At 39.8% G+C, this 26,394-nt stretch overlaps 1 protein-coding gene across 2 annotated transcripts in view; it reads left to right on the top strand.

The window, feature by feature from the left end:
- LOC131675037 (ras GTPase-activating protein 1) overlaps positions 1–26,394 on the top strand; it is a 1,462,590-nt gene that overhangs the window by 195,960 nt on the left and 1,240,236 nt on the right. For both annotated transcript variants that reach the window (XM_058953862.1, XM_058953861.1), the window contains exon 3: positions 8,580–8,761. In XM_058953862.1, coding sequence (XP_058809845.1) covers positions 8,580–8,761 — 182 coding nt within the window. The remainder of the gene's footprint in view (positions 1–8,579; positions 8,762–26,394) is intronic.

Genomic DNA, 26,394 nt, shown 5'->3' with positions numbered 1-26,394 from the left:
ACATCCGCACTTGTGATTGCAAGTCTTCGTTCAAATACACATTGCATTCACTTCGGGTCGACTTGCATTAGTTGCTTGTCGAGGGCAATCGGTAACGCATTTGTACTTCAGCATTTGCATTTGTATTTGCCCCTACAAGAAAGAGAAGTTTACAACATCTTCTCCCAAAACAACGAATTGTTTGTTTGAGAAGTCTCCATTCTCTGTTGAGGAAGACAATTACTGTCCGCCGCTTTGACAAAAAGAATTTGCACAAAGTGACCTGGCCAGCCTCGCGGCTGGCCATATGGTGCACTATGTGCATCATCTATGTTTTTGCTAAGCGGACCATAATCGAGCCTCCTGAGAGCGTCGTGATTGCAACCGCCCACATATTGAGATAATAAGCAAATCTTTCTATTACACACACACACACACACACACACCCACATACATATATATATATAATAAACGCCGCGCCACTGCGTAATGACGCACACTTTAGCGGCACTCTGTGCGCTTACCGAGGGTTGCCACCGTGGTCAACCACAAATGCTTCCTCTGCGTTGAACCTTGCACCGCGACCTTATCTTAAGCGTGTGCCCTTGTTTCCAGGCGATGTCCACATTAATTGCTGTCGTTACTTTTCTTGGGTAGCCTCAGCCTAATTCGGATGTATAGCTAGATTTAGCTAGCTGAAAATGGACGCGAAAGCACGAAGGTGTTTGACAGAAACGAACATATGAGTATGAGATAAGAATAGGCGCTTCTGAAAGGTGAGTCAATAATTAACATGAGTTATTACTTTATTATCAAAACGGTATCATTTATTAGCGAACGGTTCGTCCATAGATTGAGGCCTGCGCAACGGTGAAAATTCCTACTACGTGGCAGGTGCGGACGTCGTCATTTTGTTCACTGCCACGTCCACGCAGCGATCCTTCATCGTCGGGTGTGCTATAAAACGCGTACAATTATGCCGTTGCGATTTCCGAACTCGAATGAGATGGGTCTATGATCCACCTCGGGTTATGCCTTATATGACGCGCGTAGAACAATGACGGATCGCACGCGTGTATTGCGCGGAGCTGGTCAACTTACTTCACAGTATCTGCGATTTTACCGTTGCTCAGCTTTTCTCAATCAGGAAATAAGGGTACTTCTGCAATTTCTATGACGGCTGGTATACTTGTCTATTCCGTAATAGACAGAAGGATTCTATTTGTTTATAAGAAGGAGGCTATTCTTAATGTCTCGTGTCCCCTGGAGCTTGCTCAGGATGCCTTTTTTTGGTATTCGTTTGACGTCGAAGCTCGAGTGGTTCGTCAACATGGTTGATCTCTTCTACGTATCGACGTGTACGCACCGCGTATCCTAATTTCATAGCCGGCATTGATTATTTCGCCTACTTCTGTCAGCATCGTCCGGTCATCCTCTAGACAGAATCAACTTCGACACCTACGTTCCTCTGCATTGGATGGGGGAGTCTGGACTCAACCCAATATCCATTGCTCTCCCACAAGGAATAGGGAGCGCTTAGGATAGGCTGGCGTCATGTTATCCTATGAACATAGGTGACCAGAACCTACGTTCCTCTGCAACGGATGGGGTGACCACGCTCTACCAACTACGCTGTGGTAGTTTGAGAGCGCTTTTTAGTCCCATAGTCTGGCACCTCGTATTATCTATGTGTGATAGACTTGTCGCGTCGTCTCTCTTCCGCTTTCCTTGTATTAATCAACTGGTTCACTACTGATGTGGCGAAAACAACCATCGCCACCCATTCTTTCAGTGAAAGTAGGCAGCTACCTAGACCCTCAAGGCTCATTAGACCTTTCCATTCTGTGCGGAAACGTGTGCGCTCATCTATAAAGCGAGGACACAAAAGTAAGGCATGTTCCACATCTTCATTAGTGCCCGTACATGCTAGGCATTTGGCATTCGCATAGAAACCGATGCGGTGGAGATAACTGCGGAAGCAGCCGTGGCTAGTGAGCACCTGTGTCAGTTGGAAAGTGACGTGTCCGTGGCTCCTACCTGTCCACTTGTCGATGTTTGGAATGATGCGGTGAGTCCAACGCCCTTCTATAGCATTGTCCCATCTTCTCTGTCATTCTCGCATTGTGTTTTGTATCCATCGCTTTCTGTGGACATGCCTGTCAGCATATTTCTCTGGGGTACAGTCTCCTTCACGGTATTTTTATACTCTGTCTCATACTAATAGGTCGATAGACGCTATTCCGGCAACCACTGAAACAGCTATGTCCGACTGGGTTCGGTATGCACAGGCAACTCGTAGCACTGCTACCCTGCAGGCTCTTCGGCACGGCCCTCGTAGCTTGCATTATTCCTTAATGCATCTGCCCAGATAGGGGCTCCGTAGAGGATCACCGAACTCACCACCGAAGATAGAAGAGCTCTACGCAGTTGTTTTGGCCCTCCAACGTTTGACATGATACCCGCCAACGCTTGCAACGTTAGCTGTTTTGACCCCTGTTTTTGAGAGGTGGTCCTTGAACGATAGACGCGCATCTAAGGTGACTTCCAGGTATTTCACCGTGTCAACTGACTGCACTCACTTATTTTCCAGGTAGTATACTTCCTGGTTTTCGTGTGGGTGCTGAGCACCGCCTCAGTCTTTTCTGCAGCCAGGCTCAGTCCATGTTCGCTCAGCCATCTAGTTACCACCTTAATGGATATATTTCCAAGGTATTCCAGTTTTTCTATGTTTTTTCGTGACATCGTCTGCAAATGCTACTTTCTCTACTCCCTCTGGGAACTGTTCTCTTAGCAGTACATCATAGAAAACGTTCCACAGTAGAGGTCCAAGAACCGATCCTTGAGGCACTCCTCTCGTGATGTTATATGAGTGTGTGCCATCGTCAGTGTCATAATGCAGGATTCAATTGTTTAGGTAGCTCGCCAGGGCTCTTTGCAAATATAAAGGCACCCTCAGTCCTTTCAGGGCTGTCATGATGATATCTCATCTGGCTGAGTTGAACGCGTTTCGGATATCCAATGCGATCACGGTGCACATGCGTCTTGCACTCCGTCCTCTATTAATGGCATCTTTAGCCAGGTCTACTACTCGGCTATGGTTGAGCGGCCTTTTCTGAAACCGAACTTATTTTCAGACAGGTCCCCCGCTCCTGCTATGGCTGCCTCCAATCGGGCATGGATTATTCTTTCCAACAGCTTTCCGGTGATCCAGCATACAAAGTGGTCGGTAGGATGATGGATCCTCCGGGGGTTTCCTTCCTTTGGCGAGAAGGACCAGCCTCTGTGCTTTTCACTGATCTGGAAATATTCCTTCCTTCAGACAGGCACTGAAAGTTTCCCCGAATATGCGAGGGATATTTAGCGCAGCAGTCTTTACTGCCACACCCGGTATTCCATCCCGCTCTGCTGCTCTGCGAATGGGAATCTTCTTGACTGCTACTATGAGTTCCGCTTTGGTTACTTGTCAGCTCGTTTTCTCTGTCTGTTGGCATTAAGCCTGTTTGTTCTGGTTTCTCCCGGTGGCTTGGAAACAGATGTTAAACGATTCTGTCGAGGAATATTGGGCAGGTTGGTAATGCGCCACTCCTGGGTTTGATCTTGTGCATGACCATTTTATATGGCCGGCCCCAGGGGTTATTATCTACTTCCTTGTAAAATTCTCGCCAGCACTGTCTCTTGGCGGCTTTGATGGCGGCTTTGAGCAATGATCGCAGTTCCTCATATTTCTTAGTTTAAGCATGGAAGTTGGGCTTTTTCTGTGATCTTTGGTGGCGTCTTCTTGCTGTGAGACATTCTCGTCTCAGGCTGGCGATATCTTCATTCTACCAATATAAAGGCATACGGCATTTTGGGTTGTTCATTATGGCCATAGATGCATCGCATGCAGCTTTTAGGGCCCGTGTGAGGGCTCGCGCCTTTTCTTCAGCGGTTCCTGTTATTGATGTCCCATCCAGGGATTAGAGAAACGACTCCCTGTCGAAGCTATTTGGTGCCCATCTCCGCTTGTTCTTTGTTGGTCTCGTGGTTGTCGCTTTGTTGGTCAGCCGGAGCACGTATGTCACGGCTTGATGATCACTGCCCGTGTACCGGTCGTTAACTTTCCAGTTGAGACTTTCTGTTATCAATCTGGCGTTCAGGAAAGTAAGGTCCACTATGGACGACTTTTTGACCTTAGAAAAGGTCGGGGTCGTTCCTGTGTTAGCCAGTTCAAGCTCCAATGTTCCAAAGGTTTCGAGGAGTGCGTATCCACGACCATTTATTCTCGCACTTTTCCAATCCACTGCCCAAGAATTAAAGTCTCTGTCGATGGTCACTGGTAGACGGGATGCCCTCACGCTGGTAGCAATGTCATCCAGGGACCTTTTGAACTCATTCATCTTTTCGCTTGGTGGGAGATAACAGCTATATATGCGCATGCCAACCACTTCTATCCTAGTAAAATTTCGGGTTGGGTCGATCATCCTTGCTGATCTACTGCCGTATGCCTTTCCTGCCCACACCCAAAGCACTACCTTGAGCGGTCGATGTCGCTTGTGCAGTCCTTTGCGACATGACCATTCTCGAAGCACCGGTAGCATCTCTATGTCGGTGCATAGGGTTGGACTCTACAATTTACCCAGCCTATTCGTATCTTTCCATTTTCCAGTAGCTTTTTGGCAGCTGCTACCGGAAGCTGAATGTGCGCTACATGGATGTCGTTGTAAAGCCTTCTGATCTTGATGCTGCTACTTGCAGTTATCTCCGGTGCAATAATTCCAGATATTCATTCTTCCACAATTCCTCAGGTGTGATGGTCTCATCCATATCTCTGATCGTGAGAATTTCCTTTTCGGTCAGCATGTGAAACTCTGCTGACTTCTCAAGGGTGGCCAGAACCACTTTTTCAATGTTTAAGGGCCCGGTTCCTGGTTACCCCAGTTTGAGGAGTCGTTCTCCGGCTCTAGTGTGTCGTATTCGGGTAACTCTTTCCCTATCTCTTTCATGTTGGGTGCTGCCTTGACCTCAAGATATCGGCATACGACGTCGCGCCTAATGCCTTGATTTTAATGGCTTCTAGGCGAGGTTTTCTGTTCGAGGTCTTGGTGTGTTTCACCGCTCTGCTTCTCGCCTTGTTATCTTCCATGATGGTCTCTTCCGTTTTTTTGGCTTTACCCTTCTTTTTCACCTCTTTCCATTCGGAGGCTTTTGATTTAACAGCCTCTTTCTAAACTTCAACTGCGCTTGTGTCTGGGATTTTTGGGTCACTTTTGATCTTTTTCGTTGCTGCCAGGATCGTCGGCGATTGCGTCTCTAAATTTCCGCGCTTTTTCGCCTTTTCTCTAAACATAGGCGATGTTTGAATCTTATCATCTCTTACCGTCAGCTGTTCCTGTTTTCATTCGGTCCCTTTGTAGATATTGGACATTTGCTTGTTGTGCCTGTCAAACATCTCATCCAAATTTCTGGCCATAGTTTTTAGCTCTGCGTGTATGTTCTTTTTATCGAGCATGTACGCCAGCATCGTCTTATATTTTGATCTTAGGCTTTCGAAGCTCTCTTATCTTCTTTGGCTTTGATCCTCTCACTTTTCTCATGACTGTTTTTATTTCTGTTTTGATTGTTACAACTCATTTTTATTCCCACGAGCACCTAGGGAACTACCGGTCCACTCCGGCAGAGCCCCGGTTGCCGGAGTAAGGCTAAGTACAAGGGAATTTCTCTAGGTGCTCACAAAGCTTCGTTTGTGACTCTCTGTAACCCCCGAAAGCCAACCAGGCTACATCGGTAAAAATCGCTTCACACATTCAGCTTAGGGAGTCCGTTACTCTGGACGGGGACCCGTTAATAAGGTACTATCATCCAGGCCAGATGAACCTTGGTTTTTTAACGAGGTTGTTACTTCTCCTCCTCCTCCTTCCCCGCTTCTTGAGTAGCGGGGCCCCGGGCTTGAGACCGGCGGAGGCGGAGTTTATGTGTGTGTGTGTGTGTGTGTTTGTGTGTGTGTGTGTGTGTGTGTGTGTGCTTGTGTATGTGTCTGTGTATATATCAATAACAGAAATGTTTTACCAGTTAGGATAGAATTTTTGTGATTTTTTGATCGATAATTTCTTTTAAGGTGGGTCTCTAGTAGAATTTTCTTGATTTGCTGCTTTATACATTGTTAGACATGGAATTTTCAGTTTTGAGTGTAGAGTTCCTAAATTTGAATCACTTATTCTACTTCATAAAAAGAACATTTTGTGATAAATTTGACCTCATAGCATAATTCTGTTCTGATTTATTAATATTTAAATATAATTATCTGTTTTTAATGAGAAATGTTCTATGTGCATACTAGTTTGAACAAAATTATTGTTTGAAAACTCATTGTCTTTTATGTAGGATGCCCCACAAATGTTACTTAAACTTTTTTGCCATACCTATTTCAAATTGAATTAGACCATACTATATGAAAAAATAGAGTGGTTTTTCATGGATTTTCAGTATTTGTGCACACTTGATGCCGTAACTCGTTACAGTATTAATTTACAAATTTTCTAGTATGTAGCTTTTTACTTGTTGTCTTCAGAAACAAAATGAGTCTTCGAACAATTATATTGGTGAAAGTGGCTTGTGCAAGCGACATTTTGAAAATAGACTTAAAAATGGGTTATTATACAGGGTGAACCATTTTAATCGAGGTGACTAATTATTTCGTTCCGGAAGCATGATAGCGAAAAATAGTTCGGATTTTAGGGTTTGGAGGGGGACAGCCGATGGCGATCTCCAATTTGACCTTGAACTTGAGTTTCAAGATTATTTAAAGGTCAACTTTGTTTTTTTAAATGAGACCCCTATTTTATATCCCGGATTCGGATAGAGCGGGAAATTTTTCGTTCAAGTCATGTAATATGTGTGGGGTCCAAATAACCCCCACCTCACCCCCAAAGTCATTTCGAGGTCAATCTTACTTTTTATATGGGACTCCTCATTTTTCGTCGCAGGTTTCAATTCTACGTGAAATTGTACGTCCAGATGATAAGATATTTATAGGGTCTGAAAAATCTCCGACACCACCCCCAAAGTCATGAATTAAAACCTGCGTCGAAAAAAGAGGTTTCCCATTCAAAAAGTAAGGTTGATCTTGAAATGACTTTACTTTATTTCTTTTACTTTTAAATTCAAAAATGAAAAGTTGTTGCTAATGTTTAATTACATGATTTTCCAGCGTGAGTTTTTCTCCGTTTGTTATAGTTCGTTGAGTTAAATACGCTATCATGGTGTTGAGTAAAAGTGGTAGCTCTATCGAAATTTGTTTTTGCTCACGTCATGTTATTTTTTAAAATGGAAGAAAAAAACTTTCAGGGTTGATTAATTTTGTTAATTACTTCCCAAATTGAATAATCAGATGCTCTAGTAACAGTTAAGTTTTCTAGGTAGTTATTTCTTCCCGCATTATTTTCATCGTATATATTTTTTTCAAGTCCTTCGATTGACTAATTATTCTTTTATCCGATTGTAACTTATTTTATTATTGTATTTTTCTTAATTTTTTTTCTTTTCTATATTGTCTAAGACTGTTTTTGAGATAAAATTTTTAGTATTTTAATTTTCCACATATTTAGGAATTGTAATGGTGATTGCTCTATAGATGTTATTAGTAAAATTTTCTTTGGAATTGTCTCTGTTTTGTTAAGTTTCAAGCGGTATATTACAGGTTAGTTTATGGTTTAGTATTTCTCTGTAAGGATCAAATTTATTATTTTATCATACACGAAGCTGTTTTTTGTGTTAGTTTCAATTATTGAAGCGAAATTTATTATAATTAGGTAATAATATATAATTAAACAACGCAAAATTGAACGTTTAACAGCCAAATCAACGCATGATTTGACTGTTAAACGATTAGATTATAACCTTTTAATAACTAGGAAGTATATCGAAACAGGTAGTTTATTAATATCGGAGGACCAATAGGTTCGCTCATTAATATTATTGTCACAGTTTTCCCTTTTTGGATTTGGATTTATTGATTTTGATTCCCTCCACTAGCATTACAAATTACTATTTTGATTTCTGAGTCATTTAATCTTTTTTTGTGAATATAGTAAGCAGATTCATCATCTGATCCATTCTATTTATCAACCGAGTCAACATGTTTTCTAAATGATTGTTATTGTCTACTATTGTCGGCTGGATCTGTGTTTTTTTTATTCTTTTAGTATTATATAAACATTGTCGTTTGCTACTCTTTTATACGTAATGTTTGCTCTGACGGTATTTTCTGTACTTATTATTTGTTTTGATCTTTTAGTGTTGGAAATATCGAAATAAAGTTTGATGATTAAGTTTTCGTACACTGCATTCTTTAGAACTAGCCATGTGATTTTTTTCATAGAAATTTATCAAAAGAAGATATACTCTCTGACCCTCTGAGTAAGTTTATGGACAGTACAAATAGTAGCATCTTTCTTATTTCTTTCAATAAGTTAAAGTCCTGTTGCTAATTTGTCTTAATTTGTCTATACTAGGATATATAGTTGAACCCCATATATTCCAAAACAAAATTGACCAGAACGTTTTGTATTTTGAAAAAATCTTTCAATATTCGAGTTATTCATATTTATTACATATTATTTTAGGTGGTACCATGGAAGGTTAGACAGATTTACTGCTGAAGAACGACTATGGGATGCAGATAAAATGGGTAGTTATTTAGTGAGAGAAAGTGACAGAAAACCTGGAAGTTATGTACTATCTTACTTAGGAAGAACCGGCATTAATCATTTTCGTATCACAGCTGTTTGTGGAGATTATTACATAGGTAAGTTCCATTATTATTTACGTATATATATTTTATTAGCTGACACGGTGGATAGTCAATTCTGTATATTCAATAAAAGTGTCATTGACGCGTATTGAATCTCCAAGGGAACGTATTGATAAAAAATTTTAAGTTGTAAAAGATTAGTTTAACATTTTAATAAATCTAATAATATATATCTTTTTATTTAATATTTTTTGGTATTTTTTTATATATATTAAGAAAACGAAATTCATATCTAAACGACTAGCATGATAAATAAAACGATATAACTTATTTCACACATGCGCCGGTCACATATGGAGAGAAACGCTTCTTGATTATAGATCAGTTTCAAAGTTACCATTCACGTCATCGACAGCGATGAAAAACATTGCCATGTAATATGTTCTTGAACAGGAGCTTCATAGCAATCATCACTACGTGTCCGTAAATATTGCAAGAAATCAGATTATAAAAAAAAAAACAGATGCTAGTAGGGTTATCATTCACAAAAATGCCGCATAATGTCTTCTTTCAGAAGAGTAGCACGGTAATAAGCTTTGGCACGCGTTGGATAGAAGAGGACACAGCAGAGATTGCCGTACAACTCATAACAGAAGCATGTGATATTTCGATGCTGCGCAGACCATCAACTTATCACATGAAGTCAGCTTACTACAGAAACGATAAATTAACAGAAGTTATTGCAATAGTTTTTAAAAAGAGACTACAACAAGCTGCTCGAGATATATCGTATAAGCGGCCAAGAAGGTCGAATCAAATAATAAAAACTGGAAAAATCTCATGAAAACACTATCTTATAAACTAAGACGCTAATATGATTAATATAAAGTGTAACTCAGTTCGATATAAAAGAGATATTGTTTTATTCATTTAACTAGCCGACAAAGAGAACTACCAAAGAATATAAATTCTTATCCGAGAGACTTGAGCGCACGCAAATGATTAACAAAACGCGTACTTGTTGGTCGTAATAAAAAAAACGAGATAGAGAGATTAGATTAGATTAGTTTGTTTATTGCGCCAATGAAGTGGAACCTCGTCTGGAAGCTTAGAAAATGTACAAATCAAACAATAACAAAATTTTTTTTTTTTTATTTAACGTCGCTCTATTTATGCTCCATCAGTCCTTATCAGCGACGGAGGCTTGCAATGTGTTTGAGAACAAAGCACATGAAACTTTTTTCAGTGATGCTTGTATCAATCAGCAGGGACTGGGAATCGAACCCGGGACTACCGGGTGCGAGTCCGTCGCCCTACCGACCGAGCCATTGCAATAACAAAATAAAAAAATGACAAAAGAAGACATGCAAGAATAAATATTAACGCATTTAACTATTTAAGGGGACCTATCAATGTGCCAGCTCAAAAAAAATCGATTTTTCAAGAATTTTTTTTTCAGCAACTACTGCATATAATCAAATAAACCTTTTTTTCCCTTAAAGGTATGATTAGAAAAAACAAAAAAAAATTTTTTTAGTTTGATAAAATGTTTATTTATTTATTTATAAAATAATTAGGCAACATCGAAAAAAAAGTTGTTCGTTGGCGTGCATGATTCTGGCTGTTCTGGTCAGTTTCTTAAATTGTTATGTAAATTGAAAGTAATGAAACTCTGAATAATTATTTTATAGAAAATAATTATAACAAAATGGCGGCGTTTCTCGCAAAAGTGGAAAAAAGGTCTTTTTTTTGTACGATTAATCGTGTGTAACTTTGGTTAGGTTCAAGCAAACATTTAGTTAGATGTTCATTCCCTGCATTTTATAATTCTGAACATTTTCCAAACAGATTCAAGTCGATACGATCAACCGTTCTTGAGTTATCGTGCACGCTAGTTACAAAAAAGTGGTTTTGAAAAAAACGCGCGCAGGTAGCGAGCGCGGTACGCTCTCACTTTTGAAGCAGTAAAATCGGTCAATATGGTAGAATTCGACCAAACCGACTGTGGGACATCAATTCTGGAGGTAAATACTATCGAAAAATGCAAACAAAAAAAAATCGATTTTTTCAACCCGTCACATTGAAAGGTCCCCTTAAAGAAGATGAATTTAGATGAAATACGTGAATTGTATGTACGGTGAGCAGCAAGTTTACAATGGCAATAACAGTAAGATGACTCAGAATATGTGTATAAAATGAAAAATAGAATAAAATATGTAAAATATAGTAAAATAAAAATATATAAAGAACAATATAATTAAAATAACAGATAAAACAACAAAAATAACAATAATAAAAGATGAAAAATAATGAAAATAATAAAAGTAATAAAAATAATAAGAACAATAAAAATAATAAAAGTAGTAAAAAATATTGTAATAGAAATAATAAAAGTAATGAAACTGCGATGGCACTATTTTACAGAAAAACGGACTGAAAGGAGAAAGGTGTAAAAGTGGAGAGACGTGCATTTGGCTAAAAAACAACCAAGTTTAATTAGCTATTTCATGAACCAAAGGTCGATAGAGGGGTATTTGTGGGAGGATGGATAATTTTGGGAGGACGCGACTGGATTGACATTGTTTGGTATGCGAGTGTAATCGAACAGTGCCATCACTGGCATTAGTTTTTCGTGAATCGCCCTCTCAATCTATGCTCTAGCCTCACAATTTAAAAACAGATGACGTGTCCAATCCTTGAAGTCACAGATCCGATCGGTGGAGAACAGGGTTACACTTAATGAGTTGAGTATCCTCTGTGCAAGAATCGCAAAAGAATGGTTCCAGGCCTCAGTTTTAGGGGCCTTGTATTCAAACGCCAACGGTGGATGGCAACCCGAGCGCCGGATAAATGACACTATCAAGCAGGACAGACAGGTTTTTAGCTAGATAGCTTGGCGATTTTCTGGACACAACAGAGTAGGCCAGAACGGCGAGTTCTCTATACCTATTCGAGGTAAGGGATAGCCTGCCTAGGGTTAATCTATGGTTGATGATGTGGCTGTTTAGGGATAGAGTAGATATATATGGGATCCATCCTATTACGAAGCGTACGCAGGCATTTTGGGCAATTTGAAGCTTAGATGAGCGCTCTCCATCGAACTAAATACAGACCACTGAGAGGTAGTCGAAACGTGGGAAAATGAACTGCTCGACAAGAACTTTTCTAAGGGTAGTCGAGAGAGATTTTCTGTGGAAGTGGAGTGAAGCCAGAGAGCCGTATGCCCTTCTCGTCACGCTTCTGACATGTTCGGACCAATTTAGCGTGGGAGTCAGTATCACGCCCAGGTTACGAGCACTAATAACAAAGTTGAGTGGAACCTCGTTAATGGTGATCTTCGCGATGTCGTTCAAGTTAATAGCCCTAATCTACTGTTCGTTGCCTAGTATCATGAACTTAATCTTGGTGAGGTTGAGAGAGATACCGTTTCTTAGGGCCCAATCCGCTATAGCCTACACATCAAGCTGCACCCTCTCCAAAGCCTCCGCAAGGCTGCCGGGATGACAGTGAAGGTAGACCTGCGTGTCGTCGGCATAAAGCATATAATTCATTAAGGAGAGGACAGAGGGCAGGTCCGAGATATAGATTGCAAATAGCAATGGTCCCAGAATACTACCCTGCGGCACTCCAGTAGCAACCCTGAGCCAGTCCGATACCCTGCCGTTCTCCCCCACAACAGCCTGAAACCTGTCAGTCAGATAGCTAAAGAACCATTTCAAAACAGTATCAGACAAACATAGGTCCCTGAGCTTGACCATCAGACGACCATGGGGGATAACGTCAAAAGCCTTGGAAAAATCCAGCAGGACGAGGATTGTGATTTTACCCTCCTCAGTGGTCCTGCAGATGTCATCAAGGATACCCAAGAGTGCAGTCTGAGTGCTGTGAAACCTCACGAAACCGGCCTGCCGTGGATCACGCAGTTTGCAGAGGTCTAGATAAGATGAAAGTTGTGAATGAACAAGCCTCTCAAGCACCTTTGATACCTTGGATAACCTTGCTATCGGTCTGATCTCCGATAAAAGAGCGGACGAAGATACTTTGACAAAGGGGGTGATAACAAACCGTTTCCAGGAGGTCGGTAAAATGCCGCACAAAAATGATTTTTGACAAGATGCGTGAGAGACGAGAGACAAGTGGAAGAGACGAGTTTAAGCATCTTGACAGACGAATCATCGGGACCGAATTTTCTGGATGAGAACGAGTTTAGTGCATCCATAACCTCCAGGCTAGTAACCTCACGAAATTCGAATGGGGAGTGGGCGTGAGGAACATTTGGGGGACTAGTTAAAAGAGCGTCAAAAAAGTCACATGTCATGGGAGGAGACGAGTTAACTATGTTGGTAAAGTGGGTGTTTAGTGCGGGGGGGGGGGATTGGAACGGGGATGGAAGAGCGCGCTTAGTGACACCCAAGTTTTGTAACTCGTTCCATCTGGCCTTACTAGTACTTGCGGAGGACAGCCTGCTTGAGATGCAAGAACTTTTTGCTGAGTCGAGGGCATTTGAGACGTCATTTCGAAGTCTTCGATACCCATCGACGTCACTGACCGAGCGGGAGGAGTATGCCAGTTTATAGGCAGCGTCACGCCTTTTTATGAGAGCGAGAATGCTCGGAGTCACCCAAGGTTTACGCCTAGAAAACAACTTGATGCACCTGAGAGGGGCTACTGCGTCGAAAAACTATAAGGGCTTCAGTAAGAGAGTGCACCGAGTTGTCAAGGGAATACAGGTCAGTTTCCATCGGCGGATCCAAAGAGCGCCTCAATCGTGCTGGAGATTTGTCGATCAAACATGAGAGAAGACTGCTGAGGGTCTCATTTAAGGCCGCTTCGTCTATCTGATTTAAATCGCGGGACATAATAACTCTGGTGACGTGCTTGTTCGTGTTGAAACGATAGGTGAGCGAGATAAAATCATGGCCAGCAATAAAGGGAGTATCGGATTTTCCAAAGTTCTGGATGGCATTGGAGTCATTCACTATCAAGAGATCAAGTGTAGTGTGGGAAGGGGGATTTATATCGAGACAGTGATTTGTGGGATCAGTGGATACAATGTGGAGGTTGTGTAAGTCGACGAGAGATCTCATATCTCGAGCATCAGCCAGAGAGCTAGAACTTAGGCCTGCCTTAAAATCAGCGGCAATGATGACATTTCCGTAAAGGGAAAGGTAAGTGGCCAGATAGATGAAAAAATATGTGGGGGAGCATGCAGAAGGACGTCTGTATACCACCGCCATCAAAAGTTTGGTCTTGTCGGAGTTTATTTCGCCAAGAATGAATTCAGGTGTGTTATCAAAAACTGGATCTGAAGTAGCTAGGAAACCAAATTTAAGATGAGATCTGACGTATAGGCCAACCCCGCCACCCTGCTTTCCAATTCGGTCAAGCCTGAAAAAATTGAAATCGGGGAGGACGAGGTGTGAGTTAGAGATATCGGATGAGAGGATAGTTTCAGTAATGGCTATGACAATATGTCAAAATGTGTAGAAAGGGCTTGTGCTTCGAAAAGAGTAAATTGAGAGGGGGAATTTAATCTATTTATATTGATGTGGCCGACAACGAAGGAAGCAGATGGCGGGGTATGGTCATGGATTAGCTGGCATCATGGGCCAGAAACTGGAGATGGATTTGGGACAGCTCCAGATAACTGAGCTGGAAAAACAGCCACTGTCGGGCTAAAAAAACCATCGGTTGTGTTTAGTTGCGGAGCAGAGTTTTTTGGGATGATGGCAGTGGGTCGCTGTTTGACAACTTGGAACGCAAGGTTGAGGTTGAGCGGCGCGTGTCTTCGAGTGCCGATCGAGGTGGCAACCATTGACATGGCACTAGAGCGCGAAGCAGACGGGACAGGAGGCTGGCCGGGAGGCAAAAGCGTACAGCAGGTCGCTCTCCGACATTATGGGGATAGGGATGGAATGCGTGTTTTCCCGCATGTCGATGACTATACCCGTGACGAAAGGGCGCGCGAAACCCAGCTCGCGGCCACGCGCAAGCGCCTTCACAAAAAGATTATGGATCGGCTGAGGTAACAGCTGGCGGATGAAGACGGGATTTCTAAGACCGCACTTAAAGACGTCCCTCGCCGTCTTCCCAGCGAGCTTGCCAGAGCGCTCCAAAATGATATCACGCACCACTGTTGAGTCGATACGCACAACGAATGCGGACGTAGTATCATACGTCTGACCCCGCAGGGCAGTCTCGGTCTGGTTAGGACGTGAGCGAGTGGCAGTCCATTTTCTGGCGGCCGCTATACGACCCCTAGCGTTTGGGGAGCCAATTGCCTCGAAGAGCATACTGGCTGCATCTTCCAGCAAACCCTGGAACTCCTGCGGAAGGCCTGGGCCTATTCTGGATAAGGAGCTCGGAGCGATCCTTGAGACCCATTACAGACTTAACCCATTTCTTCCCAAGGCGCCATTTTATAGTCGATTTGTTTTTGACCGAGGAAAACCTCAAAATAATCGAAAATGTATACTAGAAGTCACTTTTCTATTGTAAAATTTCCCGCTCTTTACGAATCTGCAGTCAGAATTAGGATATTTTTCACGGAAAATTACAAAAGGGCGTCTTGAATGTTGATGAAAATTTAGTATTACATTAGAATTTTTCTTTCAGAAATTAGTTGCTGAAATTTATAGAATCAGGATGAAAATGTAGATTTACATTGAAAATGTTAGTTCTTTGATAAACCTAGGCATTACGAATTTTCCTGGAACATTTTTCCAAGATGGCGGCCAGCAACATGTTGACAAGCGGGGAAATCTAAAATTTTCTAAATAAAAGCCGATTTAGAGAATGAATATATACTACCTATACTTTCGATGTCGCTGAATACAATGCTAGTGTCAATTTCAATTTTACAAAATGGCGGATCCAATATGGCGTCGGTAATACCAAAATCAGTTTGTGTTGATAAAATCGCAAATCTAAGTGCTACATTTTGTCTTGAATTTTTAGCACTTTTTCTAGTATTTTCCAAAATAATTGATGCAATAGTGGAAGAAATTATTCATCAAGCGTACCTGTTTTTTCAAGATGGTAAGAGTCAAAACAATTTGCACATAGATACTCTTGACGTTGTTCGCAATAAATATTCGTACGTTTCTTGCAGTCATTGCTAGCTTTGCATATTCTTTGTGAAGATTTTGCGGATTTATTGTGGATATGATGATACTCTCTGAAACAAGTATCACAGAAATGAGTTTTACACTCATAGCAATAAAATATTGTTCTTATGGTACACTTTATACACATTCGTCTACGATCAGGTATTGTGAGTTTCAAATGCTTTGATAACTTTTCAATCGGTTGCTCTACATAAGACTTTGCAACACTTTTTGCAAAATCTTTACTAGACATTCTCTTTTTGTTCACCATATTGTACAAAATCAAAGCATTTGTCAGTGAAGACTCGATCAATCTACATAAAATAACCCATGTCCATTTCTTTGAACCAATATTCGTTTTTAGATCACTGCAGTATTGATCATGAAGATCAACTCCTCCCATAAATTTGTTGTATGTCTTGAATGCTCCAGGAAATTCAATTGGTACTTTACGTTTAGCTGTTTTATCGAATCGTTCCATTGGAATAGTAGGTGTAACGCCAACGGTTGTAGATAATATGGACACTGGTTTCGAGTCCATTACCGTAATGTAACACAGGCACACAAAAAATAAAAAGTGGTCTGTATCAAAAACAACACACATATATTCCCATGTATTTTGCCACGCTAAATCCGAATCCGCAGTCAGTTTGACCCCTGCACGTCAGGATCAAGGTCATTTGAAGGTCAAACTCGAATAAAAGTAGTATAAAAAAATGTAACTAGTATTTCTATGGTTTCGAGGGTCGCTGAATATAAATCCGACATCCCCTTGACCCAAGCACGCCAGGTTCAAGGTCATTTCAAGGTCAAACATAGACATTGCACGAAAAGTTGAATTCTGACTACAGATTTTGAAAGTACGGAAAAAATTACGTTCAGAGACAATTTTTTCAATTTTTTTTATCGTGAATCCAGCGGTCATTTCGAGGTCATTGTATTTTGATCCCATGAAAATCAGTATGACCATTTTGAAAAAACAGAAGTACGTCTTCAATGAATAAAAAAACTCTTTCCATACGTTTTGACGGTTGCTGAATCCAAATCCGTGATCTCCGTGACCCAAGCACATCAGGTTCAAGGTCATCTGGAGGTCAAACTCAAGAAAACGTAGTTTAAAAAAATGTAACTAGTATTTCTATGGTTTTGAAGGTCGCTGACTCCAAATCCAAAATTAGAATTGCTCCGACTACTCGAGTTTGGTTTGCAAAGTGATAGAATTTATACTTCTCTTCTCTTGTAACGGACCCTTTTATCTTCAAAAGATCTATGCAGCGGATTTCTTTTTCTTTTTTCCGTTTCTGACTCGTTTTCCCTTTTAAGCATCCAGCAAAAATCTGCCATCATATTTACATCCCATCTTCCTTGATACCGGCGTTCCATCTCTTTGATATCTTGATGAAACCGTTCACCCTGTTCTTCGCTATAGTCTCCGAGATTTTCTGGGAAGTAATCAAGATGAGAATGTAGAAAGTGCAATTTTAAATTCATTAAGCATCCTAATTCTTTGTAGCTATTTAATAAATTTTCCACCAAAGTTTCGTAATCTTCACTTCTCTGATTCCCGAAGAAATTTTCTGCTACTTTCTTGAAACTTTACCATGCAGCCAATTCTACAGGGGTCATCTTTGTGATAAAGTCGTTATCTCTGAATAAAGTGCGGATTTGGGGACCATCAAAAACACCTTCTTTTAGTTTGGCATCACTTATGCCTGGAAACTTCTGTCCAAAGTATTCAAAACATTTTCCATCCTTGTTTAGAGCTTTGACGAATTGCTTCATAAGACCAAGTTTGATATGAAGGGGTGGGAGCAATATTTTTGAAGGATCTATTAAAGGATCCCGGAGAACGTTTTGTACGCCTGGATTGAAATCAGTTCTTTTTGGCCACTCTTTCTGTACATAGTTGTTACGTCTTACGACGCATCCTTTTTATAAAATAAACATTTGCGAAATTCAAAGCTACTAAACTATTCGCACGTCAGCAAAAAGCTAATTAAACGCGAGGTAAATGACTCCCCGAAATTAAGCCTTACGACGCATCCTTTTTGTAACATATGCACATTCAAAACTGCTAAGCTATTCACACGACAGCAAAAAGCTGTCGAAACACACTCCGAAACTAAGTCACCAAAATACAAGAATTTATAATCAGCGAAAACAAAATGTCACACAATATCACAATACTGACCTGAAAAAGAACTATAAAAGATATAAAAATCAATGAACAAAACACACTCAGGCAGTTGATCAGTAGTCCGTCAGTCAGTCAATAAGCACCTGTAAGACTCAACTCCGTACACACCGGTCCGACAATTGGTGATCATTTTTCTTAATAAACTCGCGACTGTTACAAAGTAATATCGTGCAAGTATTATTCAAACCTATCCTATTCAATTCAACAAGCAGTTAGAGTCTGCTACATTTATTCAATTCAACAAGCAGTTAGAGCCTGCAACATTTATTCAATTCAACAAGCAGTTAGAGCCTGCTACATTCATACAATCCAACAAGCAGTTAGAGCCTGCTACATTTTATCAACAATTAAAGGCTACGATTATCAAGGTAGTACAATTATCAGACATACATTTCCACATATATTTATTATAAGTGAGACATATCCGACCACTAGTCAACATATTGGAACGTCTCTTTCATTAGCTATTCGTAGTTGGTGCACGAGACGTAACATAGTGATGCTTTCTATCTCTACTATCCCACAGACACAAGAAACAGGGATATTTTGTAAAACCTGACTGCTGACCCAGAATCAGAGTTGAAATTTTAAGGTCACCGCACAGTTTCCATTTGTGATCCGAGTAATTGATTTTTTCTAATACAACTTCCAAATTCTGGTATGTTTCCTTCAACTTCGTTGAATGAGCTATCGGAATAGGCGCAAAAGAGTTTCCATTGTTCAAAAGTACAGCTTTGAGTCTTCGTTTAGATGAGTCAATAAATAACCTCCACTCTTCATCTTTATAAATATTAGGTTTCAATTCATTCATTAATCCTCTCACATCTGTACAGAATGTCATCGAGTTCTCTGAATCTTTGGCAAAGAACTTACGAAACTTCTCTTCTCTATTCCGATAAACATAAGCCTTGGTCCCCTTGGACAACAAATTCTTCTTTTTCAATACTGCGGCCAGATACTCGGCTCCATCTTTGGGTAATCCCAAATCTCTTACGAGATCATTCAACTCTTTTTGATTGAAAGTTTCGGGGGTATTATTCGAGACAACGCTTGGTAAATATTCATCTTCTTTGCTATCACTTTGACTGTCACTTTCCTCATCTGAGGATTCAACAACTTCCATTTCCTTTGGTGCAAGTGATGTATCAACTTCCATAGGTTCTTGGTCAGTAGCTTCCTCTTCTAACGGTATTGGCTTTTTTACTGATGCTACTTCAGCGTACACGATTTTATTTTTTGTAGTTGCGTTAAAGCCAAAAGTCTTGGTCATACAGAAATAGCAATCGTCTCGACATAAAGGTTCAGACCATATCATAGGCTGTGAAAATTTGAGCTGATTACGAGTCCGACATTTCTCCCACCGTGATAATATTGTTCTGCAACAATTGCAAATCATATGAGGTACCCAGACTGTATTTTGGCTGACAACCTTTAAATTAAAACATTCTTCGTAAATAGTTACAAACCTATCTGATAACAGCCTTCGATATTTTGGCACTTCAAATTTTCCACAAACATAACAGAAATCATCTGTTTTTCCATCACACCTATGAAAAGTAGATTCTATTCTACTAGACTTGCGGTCACTTGATGACGACGCTTGCGGGCCCGCTTGCTCACCCTGACCAACCGCCGATACTGGGCATCCGAAACCCTGCATCGTACCTTCTCGTGTGCCGGCCATGACGGCATCGTGCTTTCACCCCAGAGCTTTGCCGGAAAACAAAAAAAAGAAAAAAAGCCGTTTCCCACCGTCACCGCGTGGAGGTGCCCTGGGTTCCAGCACACGAAAAACGTAGGTGTGATATGAAATCTTACGCTTTCAGGCTATAGCGAATAACAGGGTGAACGGTTTTATCAAGATATCAAAGAGATGGAATGCCGGTATCAAGGAAGATGGGATGTAAATATGATGGCAGATTTTTGCTGGATGCTTAAAAGGGAAAACGAGTCAGAAATGGAAAAAAGAAAAAGAAAACCGCTGCATAGATCTTTTGAAGATAAAAGGGTCCGTTACAAGAGAAGAGAAGTATAAATTCTATCACTTTGCACACCAAACTCGAGTAGTCGGAGCAATTCTAATTTTGGATTTGGAGTCAGCGACCCTCAAAACCATAGAAATACTAGTTACATTTTTTTAAACTACGTTTTCTTGAGTTTGACCTCCAGATGACCTTGAACCTGATGTGCTTGGGTCACGGAGATCACGGATTTGGATTCAGCAACCGTCAAAACGTATGGAAAGAGTTTTTTTATTCATTGAAGACGTACTTCTGTTTTTTCAAAATGGTCATACTGATTTTCATGGGATCAAAATACAATGACCTCGAAATGACCGCTGGATTCACGATAAAAAAATTGAAAAAATTGTCTCTGAACGTAATTTTTTCCGTACTTTCAAAATCTGTAGTCAGAATTCAACTTTTCGTGCAATGTCTATGTTTGACCTTGAAATGACCTTGAACCTGGCGTGCTTGCGTCAAGGGGATGACGGATTTATGTTCAGCGACCCTCGAAACCATAGAAATACTAGTTACATTTTTTTATACTACTTTTATTCGAGTTCGACCTTCAAATGACCTTGATCCTGACGTGCTGGGGTCAAACTGACTGCGGATTCGGATTCAGCGTGGCAAAATACATGGGAATATATGTGTGTTGTTTTTGATACAGACCACTTTTTATTTTTTGTGTGCCTGTGTAATTTATACCACTGGTTTTATCATGGCTTACAACATAAGATCCTCTAACAGCTTTCTTTTTATCTAGTTTATGTTTATCTATCAATGTCTTCTGTTCGGGATTTTTGATCAATTTTTTCGAGTTTTTACTTGATTTATCCAAAACTTTTGGAAACATCTCCTTTGTAAAAACACGATCATCTCTAACCGTACCTGTTGCACGCAGGTTTTGTTTTTTCAAGTGTACCAGTAAATCAGGGGATGTGAAAAATCTATCAAAATATAGATGATATTTAGCTACATCATTCTTATCGACCGATGTTAGAAAAACATGAAGCATATTCATCACTGCCCGAGATCCTAAACTGCATTTAGAGAACTTCGTGTCATTTTGACAATCATTTTTTCCACAATAGATATCTATTTCTAAAACAAATCCATTAGAAGTACAAAGGGCCCATAATTTTATTCCAAAACGTATTGGTTTGTCTTTGATGAATTGTTTTAGAAGCGTGCGACCGAAAAATTTAATCATCATTTCATCTATTGATAAAGGAGAGCAAAAAAATCCAAACTGTTTTACATTTTCTCTGAAAATGTTTAAAATTACACGAACTTTCCAAACTTTGTCATTATCAGTCTTATCCGAATTTTTCAAAGTTTTCAAATTAGACTTATTTTTTTCAAACAAATTTCTATTCATCGTTTCTGAAACAACATTGGAATGCCACATTTCATCAGTCGACCAGTAATCTCTATAGCTTTTACGAATATTGGAAGTGGAAAAAATGATAATACCTAAAAATTTGTTGAAATGATCTGGATCTAATTCAAATCCATTTTCAGTTATCGCTTCAATAATGTAATCTCTCATTCTATCACAAAAAAACATTTCAAATAATTCTCGAGGTTCCTTTCCTAGTACATTTTGTTTTATTGCTTCAAAATTATATATTTCTGATTCAAGTTGAACATCGTATGGTCTTTCTTGATCTATCCATTCGTATTTATGTGAGGCTTCTAACTTTTTCTCGTTCGCGGAAAAATTTTGATACACTTCTTCATACGATAAGGCTACTGCATCAGTGAATCTAGAAGTTCCATCAGCTTCTCCGTCATTATCGAAACCTTCTACGTCACTATTATCATCATCAGGTACCCACATAACTTCATGATCATTTTCATCTTCATCACTATGATCATTGTTTTCTACAACACTGCTATCAACACTGGCATTCCTCATCGACTTACGTTTCGGCATGATTTTGCCTGTTTTATGAAACTTCTTTTAGAGTCCGAATCTGATAAATATTTATCTTGAAAAAATACTCGGTGAATACTAAAGCTCGCCAATTATCCTGAAAAGGACTATTGGAGAGACAGCCGAAGAAAAGAGTGAATATGCTTCAACTATCTTGAAAAAGACCGTTAGAGAAATACGCACTTTTCAATCCTCCACAAGATGGAAAATCTCGCCAATTATCCTGAAAAGGACTATTGGAGAGGCAGCCGAAGAAAATATGAATATGCTTTAACTATCTTGAAAAAGACCGTTATAAAATACGCACTTTTCAATCCTCCACAAGATGGGAAAGTTCGTCAATTATCCTGAAAAGGACTATTGGAGAGGCAGCCGAAGAAAATATGAACATGCTCTAACTATCTTGAAAAAGACCGTTATAAAATACATACTTTACAATACTCGAGAAGACAAAGGATTTATCCAACTGTAGGGACAAAGAATCCAGAAAAAAATATAGTAATTAGATTCGCAATTTTATCAACATTACCTGATTTTGGTACTACCGACGCCATATTAGATCCGCTATTTTGTAAAATTGAAAACGGACATTAGCATTGTATTCAGCGATATCGAAAACATAGGAATTGAGTACCCACTCACTGGTGCTCATCATTTTGGTATTAACGACGCCATATTGGATCCGCCATTTTGTAAAATTGAAATTGACACTAGCATTGTATTCAGCGACATCGAAAGTATAGGTAGTATATATTCATTCTCTAAATCGGCTTTTATTTAGAAAATTTTAGATTTCCCCGCTTGTCGACATGTTGCTGGCCGCCATCTTGGAAAAATGTTCCAGGAAAATTCGTAATGCCTAGGTTTATCAAAGAACTAACATTATCAATGTAAATCTACATTTTCATGCTGATTCGATAAATTTCAGCAACTAATTTCTGAAAGAAAAATTCTAATATAATACTAAATTTTCATCAACATTCAAGACGCCATTTTGTAATTTTCCGTGAAAAATATCCTAATTCTGACTGCAGATTCGTAAAGAGCGGGAAATTTTACAATAGAAAAGTGACTTCTAGTATACATTTTCGATTATTTTGAGGTTTTCCTCGGTCAAAAACAAATCGACTATAAAATGGCGCCTTGGGAAGAAATGGGTTAAGGCTCTTCACCTCGTCGGCAACACGATTGACTTTGGTCAGGATAGAAGTCTGGGTGGCTCTAATCTCGTTTCGTAACTCGGTAAATTCATTATTTACGAAACCGGGAAACCATGCTGGAGGCTTCTCGCCCGTGGTAGGAGCTATGCTATCGAGCGAGAGGATTTGGTCCGCACTGGGGGAAGAAACAGTGGGAAGGACAACCGATCGGGCGATATTCAAGAAATCACTGCGGGATTCCACCTTCAACGTCTTCGACGGGAAAAACTCGTAAGTTGGTGCTTGTCTCTTTCGGCCTGAGGTTTCGACGAGAGACAAAGTGCCAGCTGAAGCAGAGTCGATTTGAGTGGAAGGAGGGGATGGTAAAAACACGCCACCGGTTTGACAAGAGTTAGCCAAGACCGCAGACTCAATAGAACCGGTACAGCAAATAAAGATCGCAAGATCAGGGTTTGAGGTTATATCGGTACAGTGCTGATGGAAAAATCTATCAAAGGCCTCGCACTGCGAGATATTGCCACCCCGGTAACTCAGTGTTTTACCACTCTTGGCGCATAAAGACAAGACCATTTGATAAAAGTGAGCAGTTTGGAATTTAGAAACAAATAAAGACAAAAAATAGAAATTTATAGATTGTTTCAAAAAGTTTCGCATCTCTCCTCTCCGGGTCTCAAAACTTCATAAGAAACTGTAATATACGATGTAATTTGAAAGAACAGATTGATACGACAAATTGAAAAGTTTGAATTTCGCGCGGAAATATTAGTCACTGACCAGTCATAAACACGAGCTGAGAAAAGTCAGGATTTAAAAGATTTGAAAATTGGCGCCTCAGTGGCACCAACTCTGTTAGTTAAGGATCAAGATTGGCGGGAGATTTGGGAGTAAAATGATGCCATTCACAAGAGGCGGTAAAAGGATTCGCAAATTAACCTAAAAATGACTAAAACGCAAAAAACAAACAAGTAACATATACGCAAAATGAAATGAGAAAAATGATTGATGAAGCGAACGCAGAAAATTACATTAAAAATTAAATGAATTGCAGAAAAGGAGAACGATTCGACACAGTCGACCAAATAAAATTAAAATTAAAATTAAAATTAAAATTGTCTAGCGTGTAGATAGCGCTAGATGAAAATACAACAAAATTAAAATTAAATAAACAAAAACAAGATAAAGTAAAATAAAAATAAAAGAAAAATAGACATCGCGATGACTAAACGCAAGAACAAATTAAGTTATCAGATGTAATGCAGCGAAGAAATAACATCGACAGTGAGGTGCCTCTCCGAGTAGATTGAAATACTCGTATGTGGATTAACGGTAAAAATTGTTGATACAGGTACTTAGCACCAAAAATTTTTAGAAGTGTTGCAATCAGTAAGGTGTATAGTGGGTAATAGAGTGCAGAGTGTAGTGGTCCTGGTGTGGAGGCTGTGTTATTGTTAGCGTTGTTAGCAGAGATGTATAGCCCAAAACTCGTCAAAGTTGGAGATTTGATGAGGGTTATGTTGTAACCAGGCAAGCGGATAATTCATCCACTGGCCAAAAAATGGACTAAAACCCATGAACTTTTAGTAGGAATCGCAGTGGCCAGCTGGACGAAATCGCCTGCGAAAATATGCCGCTCGAGAAAGTGGCAAAAGTAAAAAAATGTTTACAAAAGAATAGCGCCTCATAAACCAGTGTGTCGCTACTCACCGAGATCGGGAGAGAGAGAGAGAGACAGAGACAGAGACAGAAAGAGAGGCCGAAAGACGAACATGCAACTATTCGCGGACTAACTGCAGTTAATTCTCTTGAGATAATAGAATCCATATTAATAGTAATAATATTATATATTATATATAATATTATCCATCTTAATAGATAATAGGCCACACTCGATTGTGTGCGGGACGATAGAGGCGGTAGAAGCGATTCGTCAGGCAGATGCGATGAGGTCTTTGTTGGCTCACGGCTCGATTTTGCGCCTGGAGCATGACGGCCCGAAATCATCTTTCTTATTTTGCCTGTGGTACCTGGCATCAGGCTCTCTACGGATGGGTAGAAAATACTCACCGGGACCAACATTTATAAACAAAAAAAATTAAAATCTACTGACATCACTACTATACTTGCTAGTTTCAGTGGTACTGCTCTCCTTCTACTCGCATTCCCTTCCTGTTTCCGCTATTCTTATTTCCCCTTCCTATACCACTCTCCCTTTTCTATTTCATCCGCGAATAACAGGTATATATATATATACTTGTTATTCGCCGTCGCGGTCGCTCCTCATACTACGTCCGTCTTAACGAGTAGTTATACGTTAAAATCTATTATATCTTAATAATTTTATTAATATTCTATTACACAGGCCGACAAAATTTAACGAAATTCCTCACCCAGAAATGTGACCTTGCGTGCCCGAAGGATTTTGGTGCGCTGAATCCGAATTTGACTTTAGAATTAACCCTGTACGTCAGGTTTTCGAGATATTCTAACCTAAAAGTGCGAAAAACACGGTTTTTTGCTATATTCGAGGTTTTGTGACACCACGAATAATTTTTATTTAAAAAACGAGTAAACCACCACAAAGAAGCATTCTTGCCCTTTAAAATACATTTTTCAGATTCAAGATAGCTTTTTTTTCATCGAGATAATACTTATTGAGGTTAAGTACTTTCGCAGTTTTAGAACAACATTAAAACAGCCTATATAGCATAAGTGAGGCTATAACCCCAATTTATAAGTAATCGGTATCGGCCGAAAAAATCTATACGTGGGAAAACGAAGTCATATTTTGAAGATCCAATATGGCGGTTCAATATGGCTAACAAAAAATTTTATAAGTGATCAGATTCAATCGAAAGCATTTAAGCATGGACTTTTTGGTGTTGCTAACCTTAAATATGACTTTTGATTTTGATATTAAGGAAATTTGGGTTTAAGGATAAGGAATGACAGCCGAACAGGTTACCGAGCTCTTACCCCTTGCCCTCTCCTTAACCCCTGAGCTACCTAGACCACAATTCTTAAAACCAAAATTCCTTAACTCCCCTGCCCTGTAACGTGCGAGGCTATGACCCCCAATCCTTAATCCTTAACCCCCGAGCACCGGAGCCTGGAAATATATATTCTTAGTCCTCTGGAACCCAAATTGCATAACCTCTGATCCCTATTACTTGCAAGTGTATATTCTCAGACCTCTGAATCACGAATCCAGCTCATTTTTTTCACTGAGCTAAATCTGTGCATTACACTGTATACACGTAAATTAAATGCGTCAAATTAATTAAA

Source organism: Phymastichus coffea, unplaced genomic scaffold, assembly GCF_024137745.1.
Source record: "Phymastichus coffea isolate CEN01 unplaced genomic scaffold, Cenicafe_Pcof_1.1 PCOF00015, whole genome shotgun sequence".
NCBI lineage: Eukaryota > Metazoa > Arthropoda > Insecta > Hymenoptera > Eulophidae > Phymastichus > Phymastichus coffea.
The sequence above is the reverse complement of the archived record's forward strand: the minus strand, read 5'-3'. Positions and strand labels throughout refer to the sequence as shown.